The sequence below is a fragment of the Balaenoptera physalus genome (genome assembly GCF_965194825.1).
Source record: "Balaenoptera physalus genome assembly, chromosome: X".
Lineage (NCBI taxonomy): Eukaryota > Metazoa > Chordata > Mammalia > Artiodactyla > Balaenopteridae > Balaenoptera > Balaenoptera physalus.
The window spans coordinates 17,844,505-17,860,188 of record NC_138903.1 but is presented as its reverse complement, the minus strand read 5'-3'; the positions used below and the strand labels follow the sequence as shown (position 1 = coordinate 17,860,188).

General features: G+C 38.1%; 1 protein-coding gene across 6 annotated transcripts in view; it reads left to right on the top strand.

Annotated features, from left to right (window-relative positions):
- Window positions 1-15,478, top strand: part of RPS6KA3 (ribosomal protein S6 kinase A3) — a 108,609-nt gene extending 93,131 nt beyond the window's left edge. For all 6 annotated transcript variants that reach the window (XM_082447082.1, XM_082447078.1, XM_082447079.1 and 3 more), the window contains 5 exons: window positions 1,657-1,818; window positions 5,826-5,902; window positions 6,455-6,572; window positions 9,253-9,393; window positions 10,040-15,478. In XM_082447082.1, the coding sequence (XP_082303208.1) occupies window positions 1,657-1,818; window positions 5,826-5,902; window positions 6,455-6,572; window positions 9,253-9,393; window positions 10,040-10,162 (621 nt within the window). In that variant the 3' untranslated portion in view covers window positions 10,163-15,478. The remainder of the gene's footprint in view (window positions 1-1,656; window positions 1,819-5,825; window positions 5,903-6,454; window positions 6,573-9,252; window positions 9,394-10,039) is intronic.
- Window positions 15,479-15,684: the final 206 nt, after the last annotated feature.

Genomic DNA, 15,684 nt, shown 5'->3' with positions numbered 1-15,684 from the left:
AGGTTGTTACATAATATTGAGCAGAGTTCCCTGTGTTATATAGTAGGTCCTTGTTGGTTATCCGTTTTAAATATAGCAGTGTGTACATGTCATGAGCTTGAAGTTCTACTTTGAAATTTTAGCTTGTTTATAAACATTAAATTTTTATGCTTCCCAAGAAGTGAGTGAGATTTTGTGACCTGGAAGACGTAGCACTGTTTTTGCTAGGCCACTGTGTACTTTTGAGAACTGGGCCCATTTCGAGTTTAGAAGTGAACCAGAGAGTCATGGGTTGTATTCACTTATAAAAGGAAATCCTTCAAACAGATGAGGCCAAATAGCCACCTGGTTTCTGGATGGTGGATGCTCTCCTCCTTTCTTCCTGCATATAGATTTTTAGTAAATGGCAAAAAAAAATCATATTTTTAAAAGAAGAGAAGCCTGGGAGAGAAGGGGAACAAAGGAGAGATGAGGGGAGGGAGGAAAGGAGAACAGCAGAGGAATGAGGAGGAATGGGAAGCAAGAAAAGAATAAGAGATCTCTTCTTAAGGAGTTTATTTTCAATACGTTATTCTCGTTTTCTTTGCCCCTAGAAGCTAACAAATGAAATGTGTTAATTTAATTCTAGAGCTTCTTGACTTGTAGCTGCTCAAGATTTGCCTAGTACTGGGACTGGAAATTGGTAGGACTCAGTTTTCACTGAAGAATTTGTGAGTTTGCAGTCATCTAACTCTTCTATGTTCTTTTCTCAGTGCCTCAGCAGTAATTAGTTATTAAAATGGTCTGGAGAAGTAGTGTTCCGGATGTTAGGACCTAAAACTGAGGTTATTGATTAGAACATAGACTCAGAATTTGGTGATGGAGGAAACACATAAGTCTAATAAGGAGTGTCAGAGAGGCTTATGATAAAAGAAGTATTCAAGTAGGTGATTAAAGGGGGAAAGTAATACAAACTCTAAAGGAATGGTATCTTTTTGTGTTTGTGACATTGTTACTTGGATATCAAGTAGGCAGTACTTACGTAAATCTGGGAGTTTTTTTTCCTTTTTACTCCTAAAACCCATGCCTGTTTCATTGAGCCTGTCTGTACATGTTTGTTGTGTTCATCCATTGTACATGCCATTCCCTCTACTTAGAATGACTACCCCCACTCTTCTGGCTTGTTCATTCTGTTCTTCAGATCTTGGATCAGTTGTTACCTCCTCTAGAGACCCTTCCTGACCCGCCCGAGTTATGCCCCATCTCTCACCTATTTATTCTCTGCCTCCCTTACTACTAAGTTCCTAGCATATAAAGGCAAGGATCTTACAGGTCTTGTTCACCAGAGTATCTGCAGCTCCTTGTATAATACCCTGGTACATGATACACATTCCATAAATATTTGTTGAACGATGAATAACCTGGAGACAGATATTACTGCTATTTGCATTTTTCCTTAATCCGCTTACTTAATTGGACAAAGAGGGGGAAGGTAAGTACTGTTCTTTCTTCCTCCTCTCCTTGCCCCAGTTCTGTGTTGCAGTTATATTACACTGTCAGCATTTTATAACGTTGGGATAGTGTAAAGGTTGGTACCCATCATCTTGTTAAGTGCATTGCTTGACAGTTTGTGAATAAATAATTTTCCATAATGGAAATGTATTGTTAATGCACCTCTTTAATTTGTATTTCAATTAGGTGGTTCACAGAGACTTGAAACCTAGCAACATTCTTTATGTGGATGAATCTGGCAATCCAGAATCTATTCGAATTTGTGATTTTGGCTTTGCCAAACAGCTAAGAGCAGAAAATGGCCTTCTCATGACTCCTTGTTATACTGCAAATTTTGTTGCACCAGAGGTAATTGTGAAAGAGTTTGCTTGCAATATTTCAGTATATTTAAAAACTCATTTACTGTGTTTAATATAGAATAGTTAATAGTTGTTTAATTGAAGAGTTACTGAGCAAATAATTAGAATAAAATGTCAGCCCTTTTTCTTCTGTTGGTAGTTCACCCTGTCATCAATCCAGTACTACCTATAATGCTTTTCCTGCTCTGACTTCTGTCTTTCTGCATAATCACACATCTGTAGCTAACTACTATCGCTGACACTTTCATGCTTGTCAGTGCATGGAGTTAAATGGAAACTAGCTTATTCTTCCCCTTTCCTAACACCCTTCGAATTTCCTGGTTTGGTCACCATCTTCCTTGTATTTCTAAGGCTAAAACATCATGGGCTCTTCTTGTCTTTAGCTGTATAACCAGTTACCATCTCTGTTATCCCCTGCAACCGGTTCGGGGCTCTTCTGTTCACAGAACTGCCATCCTAGCCCCTGCTTCCCTCACCACACCCCCAGATGACTGCCACAGCCTAGGTGCACGTTGCTTCCTTTTGTCATTCTGTGATCAGTCCACAAAGAAGCTACAAAGCTGCTGAAGTCTTCTTCAAGCACTGCTTTGATCAGGTTGCTTCTTTTCCTAAGAAATTGCAGTTCCCCACTGTAGCAACTGTAAAATCCACTGCTTTGCCCTCAGAATTTCTTGCCTTTTGATTATCACTGTGTAAAAAATTGTAACTACAATAGTTAATCCTAATATAGGGCTTATGTGCCAGGCACATATATTAACGGATTTCATCCTCAGAGATATGATTTGTATATAATAATTCATTCTCATTATAACTTATGTGAGGTGAGTACTTTTATTTGCATTTTATAGGAAACCAGGTGCACAGTGAGGGGGTGATGTCATTTGCCTGCGGTCAGATCTAGATCTGAGCCCAAGCAACCTGGCTGCAAAGTCTGTGCTTTTACCATGTGCTAGATATTTCACAAAAATTGTAATAGTTGATAATGTTAAGATAGTTGGATTCCCCCCTCTGTTTTCCAAACTTTTTGTAATTTTGTTACTTTTTAGATAGAAAAATATTTTTTAAAGATTATTTGAGTCTGTTCTCCCAGAGATACTAGAACTGATGAGGGACAGATTTTTTTCTTCTTTGTCCACATATCCACAGCCTCTGACACACATTGGTGTCCAAGCGTGGCCCCCTAATCCAGCCATCTAATTTTTCCTCATGATTGTTTCCTGCTTCATATAAGCAGTCTGCTTCTTGAAATCACCATGTAGCTTTTATGCCTTGGCACATTGGAATGTTTTTTTTTTTTTTGGAATGTTTTTTGCTTTAGACCCTGCCTCTAAATTCTCCTTCAGGAAATCTTCAGTGATCAAACTGTCCTTAGACTGACCTCTTAACTCTTTGTCTCCTCTTTACCGTTTAGTCATCTGGGTTAAAACTTTAAAGTCCTCCTGAAATCTTCCTTCTCTGTTATTTCTCCACATTCAGTCTGTTGCCAAATCCTTTCCACTCTGATTCCTAAATATTTTAGACCCCTTTTCCCTTACCCCATACATCCAATCTTTTTTTTTTAATTTTATTTTGCCATATAACATACAGTAAGATATATTTTTTTAATGCTTTTCTTTTTTAAAAGATTTATTTTATTTACTTACTTTTGGCTGCATTGGGCCTTTGTTGCTGTGCGTGGGCTTTCTCTAGTTGCGGAGAGCGGGGGCTACGCTTCGTTGCGGTGCGCGAGCTTCTCATTGCGGTGGCTCTTCTTGTTGCGGAGCATGGGCTCTAGAGCGCAGGCTTAGTAGTTGTGGCACACGGGCTCAGTAGTTGTGGCTCGCGGGCTCTAGAGCGCAGGCTCAGTAGTTGTGGCACATGGGCTTAGTTGCTCTGCGGCATGTGGGATCTTCCCGGACCAGGGCTCGAACCTGTGTCCCCTGCGTTGGCAGGCGGATTCTTAACCACTGCGCCACCAGGGAAGCCCTATACATCCAATCTTTACTAAGTCCTTCCCATTTTATCTTTGTGTCTTTTCCCCTTTATGTCCTGCCTTAGTACAGATCCTCACAGCCTTTCACTTAGTTTGCTACAAATTGCCTCCTATGAGGTGGCCTGTCTCCATTCTCTCTTCTTGCCAGCATTTCCTCTATGCCTTGAGTTATCTTTCTGGTATACACATCCACTTATTTTATTTTCCTCTTTAATGCTTCAATAACATCTGATTGCCTGCAGGGGAAAAAATCTAGATTACTTAACAAGTTTTTTATAAAAAGCTCTTCAGGGAATTCCCTAGCGGTCCAGTGGTTAGGACTCAGCGCTTTCACTGCTGGGGCCCAGGTTCGATCCCTAGTCGGGGAACTAAGATCCCGCAAGCCGTGTGGCGCGGCCAAATAAATAAATAATTTTAACAGCCTTTTAAAAAGCCCCTCAGGGACTTCCCTGGCGGTCCAGTGGTTAGCAGTCCGCGCTTCCAATGCAGGGGGCGTGGGTTCGATCCCTGGTCGGGGAACTAGGATCCCACATGCTGCACGGGGCAGCAAAAAAAAAAAAAAAGCCCTTCAGTCTCTCTAGTATCCCCTGTCTGGAAATCTGGCCACACTGAACTTGCCTGGCGCTAAGCAGGCTCTGCTCTCTTGCCTCTGCCCTTTGAGTGTCCTCTGCCCTCCTCCACCTCTTCACTTTGCCTCCTGAATTCTTACTTATAGGCCCAATACAAGCAGGCTGCCTCCTAGCTTTCCCTCTCTCCCCATATCAAGAATGAATTGCTTCCTCATCTTTGTACTCATATCCTTTAGACATATAGTTTTGTTAGAATACTTATCATGTTGAATTGTTAACTACGTATATGTTTATTTCCTTTGCCAGATTCTGATTTTCTTAAGGAAAACAGTTGTTTTGTATTTGTCACAGTTTTTTTTTCTTTATTGGAGTATAATTGCTTTACAATGGTGTGTTAGTTTCTGCTGTATAACAAAGTGAATCAGCTATACATATACATATATCCCCATATCTCCTCCCTCTTGCGTCTCCCTCCCACCCTCCCTGTCCCACCCCTCTAGGTGGTCACAATGTATTTGTCACGGTTTATGCCTGATAATAGTCAGTGATTATTAAATGCTTGAGTAAATCAAATTATATATATATAAAAGGACAGTTTTGCACTATACCATTTATACTTAGTTATATGTTTTCTTAATTGTTTTATGTTAATCGTTTCTGCAGCCCCATACAAAATATAAATACATTTAAATAAGAAATTTACCTTCAATTTGTTTTTATGGTCCACTGTGTGCCACAGCAGCATTCAGTAAATTAATTTGAATATCAAAATTTAAATTTATACAATTCTCACCTATGAACGTGTCTGACATAGGTCCATGGCCAGAGTCCCAAGCAGTTGTTAGTTCACCAAGAAAGAAATAAAGTTATAAGCTTTAAAATGCCGGGGGCTTCCCTGGTGGCACAGTGGCTAGGAATTCGCCTGCCAATGCAGGGGACACGGGTTTGAGCCCTGGTCAGGGAAGATCCCACATGCCGCGGAGCAACTAAGCCTGTGCGCCACAACTACTGAGCCTGAGCTCTAGAGCCCACGAGCCACAACTACTGAGCCCGTGTGCCACAGCTACTGAAGCCCGTGCGCCTAGAGCCCGTGCTCCCAACAAGAGAAACCACCACAATGAGAAGTCTGCACACCTCAACAAAGAGTAGCCCCCACTCGCTGCAACCAGAGAAAAGCCTGCTTGCAGCAACGAAGACCCAATGCAGCCAAAAATAAAATAAATAAAATAAATTAATTTTAAAAAAAGATTTAAAATGCCAAAAAAAATTTAAATTTATATATATGAATTATTAGTAGTAGAAGGTTCTAGAATAGGATTACTGTATTGCCTTGTTTGTTAATCATGTTCTGTTTTTCTTGTATGCATTGATTTAGGAGATATAATTCAGTTCACAGCCTATCCAAATCTATATAATAAACAGCAATGTGTTAATACTAATTTTTACTTTTTCTAGGTTTTAAAACGACAAGGCTATGATGCTGCTTGTGATATATGGAGTCTTGGTGTCCTCCTCTATACAATGCTCACTGGGTGAGTATGTACCGTATGTTGTAAGCATTTATTTATCAATATTTTGTTTAAATTATCTAGGTTTATTTTTCTAATCTCTATGTTGTAATATCTTTCCATATTTTCTCATCTTGTTTAATAATACAATCCTATCTCTCTCTCTCTCTCTCTCTCTCTCTCTCTCTCTCTCACATTTATAGCTGTATCATTACTGTTTTCTATAGTGCACTATTATTAACGTCTTGAGGTCATAAGTTGATTTTTTTCCATATCTTTTTTGTGGTCTAGTTATGTCATAAACATATACTGTTTTAAATATTTTATTCTATAATGTGTCATATCTCATATATATTATTGTATCTTAAATCTAAATTAATATTTCATAACTTATATCTTGACCTGGTGCTTTATGAAGCTTCATGTTGTTGATATTTTTTTACTTTAGGAGGTTTTAATAAAGTATTACATTAAATGAACTACTTAGAGTACTTTTGGATACTGCAAATAAATATAAAAATTACCAACCAAAAAAGAAGTTTTATTCATTAGCATTTTAATTCTATTATAAATTAGTTACACTCCATTTGCAAATGGCCCTGATGATACACCAGAGGAAATACTGGCACGGATAGGAAGTGGAAAATTCTCACTCAGTGGTGGCTACTGGAATTCTGTTTCAGACACAGCAAAGGTAAGTATGGCTTCCTATTAAAAGCTTTTGAGAAAATAATTTTTCATAATCTCTAGTGAGAAAAAATAATATCAGTTAGAAACCTGTTTATAAAGTTGTATTGAAATGATGTTACCAAATAACTCGAACTCAAAAATTGACCACTAATTTTGTTTCTTTCCCAGAATATATTGGTTTGGCTTTATTATCTATATATCTCAAGCTACTTTTTACTGATGAACATGATGAATAATAATGGTGGTGGTCTTCATGATTTGTGTGTCTCCTCTGTGCCTCACACTGCACTTTACCTAAATTATCCCATTTAGTCCTGTTAACAACCCTGTAACATAGGTGGTAGTATCACCATTTCACAGTAGGAAACCAAGGCCCAGAATTTTAGTGTGAACTTATCCTCAGTTATACACCAGGCACATGTGGATGCTCCAAAATAAATAGCTGATTCCAAAGCCCTTGTTCCCTAGAATAACTACACCATGTTCTATTTTTGGTCCATATTATGAAGCAAGGGGTCAATCTTTCTCACAGTAGACAGTAATTTAGTTTTATATGTCTGCTTGAAATCTATTTGGAAAGCCTTTCTCGCTGGAAGACCTGCCATCCCCTGAATAACGCTGATTTGCTTTCTAACTCTGCTCTAGTTTCACTTTATTTAGAGAAAATTTTTTAAAAAGAAGAGCAAAGTTTTTCATTTCAAAATAAGTAAAACATAGAGGAGATGAGGAAGATACATATTGGTAAAAAGTGCTTGCTCATTTTTCTTAGAGGTGGATGCTTGAGTTGAGGTGATTGCATTAGTAAATAGGGTATGTCAGAAATTTTTATAGATACTTTTGGCATAGAGATGAAGCCTCAGTTGACCAGCTTAATGTCTGTGTAGATAATATTTAGTTTTGTAACTGTATTTAAAATGATATGTTAGCCTTTCCCCTTGTTTAACAATAAAATTTTTTAAACCAGATAATTCATTTTTCTGGGTACTTGTTTACTTTTTAATTCATGTATTGAGCACCTACAATGCGCTTAGTAAGTGAAGGCTCCAGGGATAAAAATGTGACTCAGATGGAATTCCTGATCTCAGAGAGCTCACAGTCTAGTTGGGAGATAGCCAAAAATATACAGTACAGTGTCACATGTGCTGTTACAAGGCTCTGTTTTCTATGCTAAAGAAGTTCACGGATGATGCTTGATCAGAAAGATTTCAGGGAAAGCTTTCCAAAAGCAATGAAGGGATTCGCCAGGCAGCTTTGGGAAGCAGAAGGATGTAGTCCATCCCAGGCTGAGGGATCAGCCCATGCGTGGTCCTGATGGCATGGGAATGGCAGAATGCCTCCAGGGCAGTTCAAGGAGTTTGGTATGACTAGTACAGGGTACACGTGAGAGGGTAGCCGATGAACCCCAATTATGGAAGGCTTTGTCGATCATGCTCAAGATTTGGGGTTTACTCTAAGTATTGGGGAACTGTTGAAAAATACTAAGCATTGTAGTGATCAGATTTTCCTTTTTCAAGGTCACTCTGTGAAGTAGTAGTTCTTATCCATTGGAGTCCACCACAAACTTTGTCATGATCGGTTGTCAGGCATATCAAGTAATGTTACCGTAGAAAGTATCAGAGTTTACACACTGCCTGCTTTTTTTAGTAAGTTAAAGCAAGTCGAGGTTATCTCTATAATTTTTGTAATTTGGTTCTCATTCACTTGCATTTTATTATGCTTTTTTGAGTGCAAGGCAGGTGAGGATGAGATACAAATGGAGCACAAAAAATTGCATCCAACTCGTAGCCTATCTTATGAATGCCATGTGATTACTAATAACTTTTGCTAATTTGTCCAGTTAAGACCTGTGATTACAAGTATAATGTAATATGGTGAATACCCACAAAATTGGGAAGTAGAAAAAAAATAAAAATAACTCTGTAATCTTTGAGGGGAGCATTTAGAGCCCTCCAGTTAATTCCTGTTATTGGACAGTTATGTACTGCTTTTCAGCATTACCAATAGCACAAAAAAGTCTTAAGTAGCTGAAAATTACTTAGAAATAAACCCACAAAAATGTAGAAAACTCAGAATATCTGAGGGAAAAAAGAGCCAAAGTCCTTAAAGATACATAAAATGTGGTAAATTTACCCTTTGTAATACACCAAAATTACTGTTACTCAGGGAGGAGAAAACAAAGACCTAAGTTTTTGCTTTTCTTTTTTTTTAGAAATTCACGTTCTTTTATTTATTTATTTATTTATGTTTGGCTGTGTTGGGTCTTCGTTTCTGTGCGAGGGCTTTCTCTAGTTGTGGCAAGCGGGGGGCCACTCTTCATCGCGGTGCGCGGGCCTCTCACTATCGTGGCCTCTCTTGTTGCGGAGCACAGGCTCCAGACGCGCAGGCTCAGTAGTTGTGGCTCACGGGCCTAGTTGCTCCGCGGCATGTGGGATCTTCCCAGACCAGGGCTCGAACCCGTGTCCCCTGTATTGGCAGGCAGATTCTCAACCACTGCGCCACCAGGGAAGCCCCTGCTTTTTTTTTTTTTAAACAAATTGTCATATTGACCAAATTGCTTTGCACCCAAAGGTCTGCTAGTGGGAAAAAATAGTGTCATAGAAGCCAAGGCAGAATACTCAACGGTATCAGGTGCTATAGAAAAACAAAGGTTTAAGTTTATTTTATTATTCTTTTTCCCATTATAGGACCTGGTGTCAAAGATGCTTCATGTGGACCCTCATCAGAGACTGACTGCTGCCCTTGTGCTCAGACATCCTTGGATCGTCCACTGGGACCAACTGCCGCAATACCAACTAAACAGACAGGACGCACCGCATCTAGTCAAGGTGAGCGGACCATTTGGGCACTGTGTGCCACGTGTCCTCCAGGAGAGACTATGAGACGCCCTCTCCGTACCACAGCACCTTGCCCTTTCACTTTGCCTCTCAACCTGCATCCAGTTCTTGCGTGGGATTCTCTTATAGTGGGTGATTTAGAAAAGAAAAGGTCAAGGCATGCCAAAATAGCATAATAAAACCAGTTCAGGAACGACTTCTGAATTTATCAGTCAGATAAACTTTATGGATTTCCTAACTTTTCTATGTACTTGTCTTTCTTACGCACAACCCAAAGCAGACTCCTTGAGGTTGTCAGCAGTGGCAAAATACAAATTCTAAAACAGCATGCCTTGCTGACTCTCATGGTAAAGGATTGCAAAGGAAAAACAAATTTAATAGTCCTGAGAAAAGTAAGGACTGCTTGTTATGAGCCCACCCCTGTCCTCTCTCATCGATAATTTCAACCTCCCACATTGGCCTCTTCAGTTTTAGTTAAAGCAGAGGATTTGACCTGTGTGGTTATTTTCATTATGAGCCTAACAAAATCTATATAAATTTGCATATGAAGAAAATATCTGGGAAAAAATCATTTCATATTCTGTGTACAGGTGACTACCCATTGTCATTATTTGTGACCTTTCTTTCCTGTTTTCAGGGTGCCATGGCAGCTACATACTCTGCTTTAAACCGTAATCAGTCACCAGTTTTGGAACCAGTAGGCCGCTCTACTCTTGCTCAGCGGAGAGGTATTAAAAAAATCACCTCTACAGCCCTGTGAAGTGACCTCAGTGAGATATTTGGTACCATGGTGTAAGCTGATAGCACAAGTTCTGGCGACAGGTAGCACACACCTGAGAGACACCTGCAAGCACACACTGTCCCAGCTGGTACCCACAATGCTGCTGCTCCTGCTGCTGCTCCCGCTTCCGTCTCTTCTCACTTTAGATGATTGTTAGCAAGTTAGATTTTCCTGGAGCTTCGGATGAATTGCAAATGGAAACATGATGAGGATATATTCACTGAATCAACAAGAAGAATAATGAACATATGAATACCACCTAAAAATACACTGAATAAAGTACTCTACACCACATAGCATTATTTTTATAGAAAATATTTCATGTCCCTTAAATATTCTTTGTTAGTTATAGGGATGGACAGTTTATGTTAAGCACTTAGCTTAAACAATCCGTTTATATTAGCACTGTATCCCTTGTGCCATCCAACATTTTGTATGTTTTTGTAAACAGTTCATATACAGTACATTTCTGTACTGCTTTCTTTAATGTATACATGCCTTGTTTAACTTGGAATCTATTATTAATCAATTGACTATTAAATCTGGTTAAATAGTTCACCTGGATTAACAGTATTGTTGGACAGCCCTAAAAATGGCCAGATTGTAGAACAGCCGTTGAATGTAATACTTCCAAAATGTACATATCTCTCCCCATGTCTGTTTCACTGGTTCGTTCGTTTGTTTCTTAAAGTCAGGTGCTCTGTCAGGCTAACCTAGAGAGCTGTTATGGTAAACAAAGTTATCATATGTGTGTGGTATGACATCGAGTACACCTGTGAAGTTAGTCCATATACTTTGCAACTCCTTAGGGTCTTTTTTCCTTAATTAAGGAAGTAGTCCTTGCACTTTTAATCTTAAATAGTATCCATTCTTAGTAGTTGACATAAATTTGGGATTTTTCCCAATATACATCAAAGGCCTTTAAGAGGCATGGTGAAGAGATTGGCGAAGGAAAATTTAGCAACAGGTCATTGAAGTCCCATTGAATATTTCATGTTTAAATAGATCAAATTGCAGAATTTAGCACATGAATAACAGGATACCTGTTCTTGTATACCTGCAGGAAAAGTATGCTTTTTGGGGGAAAATAAATCATAATGAATTCTATCCCATTAAGATGCTCTATATTAAACACTAATTTGAATGTAATAAAGGCCACAGGCCTCTCTATGAAATTGGATTTAAACTTTCTTATTCTAGGGAATAAAACATTCTTGATCAAACAATCATAGCTGAGGTAGGCTAAGTGAATGTTCGGCATTGAGTGTTTTCTGAATTCCTCCTGATGATTTATAGCCATATAATGCTTTCTTTTCTTTTTTTTAAAATTTTTATTGGAGTATAGTTGATTTACAGTGTTGTCTTAGTTTCATATAATGCTTTCTTTAACATCAGAAATGATCAGTTTTCATAATGGTCACTGGATCTGCTTAGATTAGAGTATTCATTATCTACATCTAATTTGTTAGTTTCCACAATATCATTAAAGAAACTTCTGCATCCATTATTACCTGTATCTTTGCCAAGCTACCTAGCATACATCAGCATGTAATATGAAAAACATATGAGCAAGGAAAAGGTGATTTAACTTATCTCATCAAGATTGTGCCTGAACAGATCTTTCCTAGTCATGTACTAAGCCATTTACATCAGAAATCTTTTTTCCTGCCAGAAGCTTTAAATCTTCCCCTGAGAGTACAAAGCCAAGAAAGCATGGTTTATCTAAATATCTTGGAAGCCACTTGTTATTCTTTAATTTCTCCTCTGTGCAATTAAAGGAAAAGAGAAAATCTATCATGCCTTTTGCCCAAGTGACAAAATGATTATTGCGTAGAAAGCAAATATAAGTTTATCTTCTAAATAAAAAATGTATAGGAGGAGGGATTTCAGAAGATCTAGATGGAGAAAGTTTTTAAATATTCTTGAGTATATGGATGCTAATTATTAACAGCTGCTTCCAGTGCCTGGAAAGAAAGCTTTGTTTTTCTTTCTCCTCTATTAAGTGTTCCCAACCATCCATGGTCATCCCAAATTCTTGTCACTTTTAAAATGTTAATGTAACTCTAGGCAGAAAAAAGATAACATTTTTCAGATTTTTGACACTAACACTATTCCATAAGTGCTTAGGTGTATTGCCCATCATCGTCTTTTAGAACCAGAAGTAAATGTGTAAATGCTTTTAAATTATCTAGTCCAACTTTCTCATATTGCAGGTAAAGAACCTGAGACCCAAAGCAAAGACTAGAATCCTTAACTTCCCTTTCAGTTTTTTTCCCTCATAACACCGTGCTGCCTTCCCCTCGTATTATCACTCGACCACAAACTGAGCTGTTCAAAAACTATATATTTCTTGGGGCAGTCCTCTACTGGTATATGAATGCCTTCTTTGCCTAGTACAGCTGCCAGTTTTATTGGAGAAAAGCAAGTTATATGTTCACAAAACTGAAGGCTTTCTGCCTAAAAAGCAGTTCATGAGTATAATTTATTTCATCTGTGATTCTGGTGTTCCTATTGCCTTTGACAGAGCAGACAAACTGGGCCAACAATGTGCTCTAAATGTAACGCTTGTGCTGGGATAACCTTTTCATTAATTTCTCCAAGTCCAGTTCCTCCTGGCCCCTATAGTTGTGGTAGTGAGGCGATTTCCCAGTTAGTGCTGCTGGTTACCAGGGCTTCTCCCAGGAGGTTTTATTTCAATCTGAAAGATATTTCAATATGAAAGAAGGAACTAAACTATCAGGCCACTTTTACAAACCTCCTCTTAGCTTATAATCCGAAATAATATCCAGAATGGTAGACTTAACGTTACCAAGCATATACTGGAAAATATGGATTACACTACCATGTGTTTTCTATCTTCCCTTTCAAGTGATGATGCTAAATTAAGGTAAGTTTTTTGTCCTTTTAACCTGTTGTATAAGTAAGTCATTTCAGCTCCTAATTTACAGATATGTCTTCTTTCTAAGTACAATAGACCCTTCACTTTAACAGATTTGATATGGATTCATTTATTCACAAGCAACCCCAAAAGTCCAAAAATATAATAATTTTGACAGGGCACAGAATCAAGATGCTGTGAGGCTGGAGACTGACGTGTGGGAAAAGTCACTTAGTGAGTATCTGGAGAGGGTGTGGTGTGTATGCAGTAGAGATTCTACATTTCACACACACTGGGCTGCAAAGAGCAGGTTCAGGCCAACCATTTCCCATCTATTTTTAAGAAGTGGTTGCTGTTGGGACCAGGGGACATCATGGGAGGTGGGGCTAGCCTGTTAGCTGTGCCCTGTACCCTCAGCCCAGGAAAGGTTTCATGAATGGGCAGCATGGGTTGGGTAAGAAAGAGGCTGGGGTACGTCCAGCCTCAGGTGAGAGCAGAAAAGCGTTCAAGATTTGGGGGCTTGGTATAGATGTGCATCACCGTGAAAGTCAGCAATACACATTTCAACATGGCTTTGATTTTCTCTACTTCCTGGCCTTTATAAATGAGCTAAAATTTTTCAGGCTGCTTTACTATTGAGAGAATTCTCTCTTATGGTGGTATCCAGCATTTGAGATTTATGAAGGCATTAGGACAGATATCTCAGGAATGTAAATGGTCAGAAAAGGTCTGCTTTCTGTGACTAACAAATATGATGGGTTCCATGGCTGACCTTGGTGCTTAAACCAGGAGGTTTCAATCCAGTCCTAGAGTTCTGTCCTTCCGAAAGATCCAACTCCACGTGACTAACAAACTGGATGTATACTTTGAGCCTTATTTAATTCACAGATAAGCTGACTTAACTCAGCATTTTTATTTCAATTAATGAAAATAGTCCTCTTTTCACCTCCAGATTGCTTACATTTTGCTGGTCTCCCCAAGTGACCATTGGTGGAGACCAGTTAATGAAGGAATGAAACTCGCTTTCTTGGGAGTGTGGTATTCTGCAGAGCCACGCTTAACCACTTTTTCTAGTGAAGAATCTACAGAATGATAATAACTAAATATGGATGGCCAAGAAGAATTTGTATCTACAGTGCGCTTTATGTATTTTTGACACTGCTGTATTCTGTGTGATCGAGTGACTTGTAACTGGTTCCAATGTGACTGAATGTTTTCAAAGAATTCTAGTAACTAAGTCGACTTAATTTTCTTAAGCCTTGTATTACTATCAGTCTCACATTTACCACTTTGATTCCAGTCTTTTAACTGTTCATACCAGGGCATACCAAGGGTTGGGATGAGAGCCTACTTCCTACCTCTTAAGGCACTTTCCTCATTATTTTGCCATATAACCTTGAAGTGCATGATAAGCTGTTTAAATGTCCATGACTTCTCCCAGAGCAACTAGCAAAGTATATGACATTGAATAGAGATTAGTGGAAAGGAAAATTTAGAGACAAGTTCAGAGGTGCAAACCTCAAGAAAACCTCTTTAGAGCACATACCATTTGAGTACAATGTATGTAAACGTATGTGAGAAGAGAGTCGCTATAATAGTCCTCTCTAAGTAGATTAGTTCAATATCTAATGGAAGTGAAAATCTTTACTCCTATTATCACTATAGTACTGAGTGAACTGTATACTGAGTTTTTCAAACAAGTACTTAAAATAGAACCTTTAAATACAAAGCAAGGGCATAAGGATAAAGGTTTTGGTTTGCGTTTCTCTAAGTGTAGTTTACCATCTAAGGCTTTGTGTTTTAATTTTTAAAGAAAGCTTCAAGGTATTGCCATTCCTTAGCATCCTTAATGATTATGGGTGATGAGTTTTTAACTCTTAAAATTATATACCTGTATTATGTTTATCTTAACTCTTACCCTAAGCAAAAGGGAAGGTATACACCTAAGGGATGTAATTATTTTGCATTTTTGGCCATGGGTGGGAAAGGGATGGGTATCTACTTAAACAGTTTTTAAAAAAGAAAAAAATCACAAATATTTTTCTACTATTATATATGATTTTACTTTATACTAGTTTCTCTCTAGTAAGGCATGCCAGAAGCCCAAGGCACCATATCATGAGTTCATATGTATTGTACCTTTTATTGGTGGTTAAATCGCATCAGATGCTTGGCCCTGCTGCCATAATTATGAAATGCTTGTAAAGGATTAAATATCACTGAATACTTTAAATTGTTTTACTTAAGAGACTAATCTGGGAAGTTTTCAAATCATACTATTAATGTATAATCAAAGCTCTTTCAGATGTATCCATGAATAATCCTGGAACAATATTGCTTGTATTCCTGTCACAGAACAGGTTTTGTAATCTTTAAAAGAAATGAAAATTTATATAATAAAGTTTCAAATAAATTCATGTATGTCCCTTTATGAGATTATTTCAATTATATGACTGTTAATCCTTCATATTATCAAATTATTCTATCTAAAGTATACATTTATCAAATTGGATTGATAGAACTTAAAACAGGAATGTTTCTGAGTTAATAAGAAGTGCAAAATAATTTTTCTATGCAAAGTCTTGGTTAACCTAAAGAGTTTGTCAGATCAGACTCATATCAG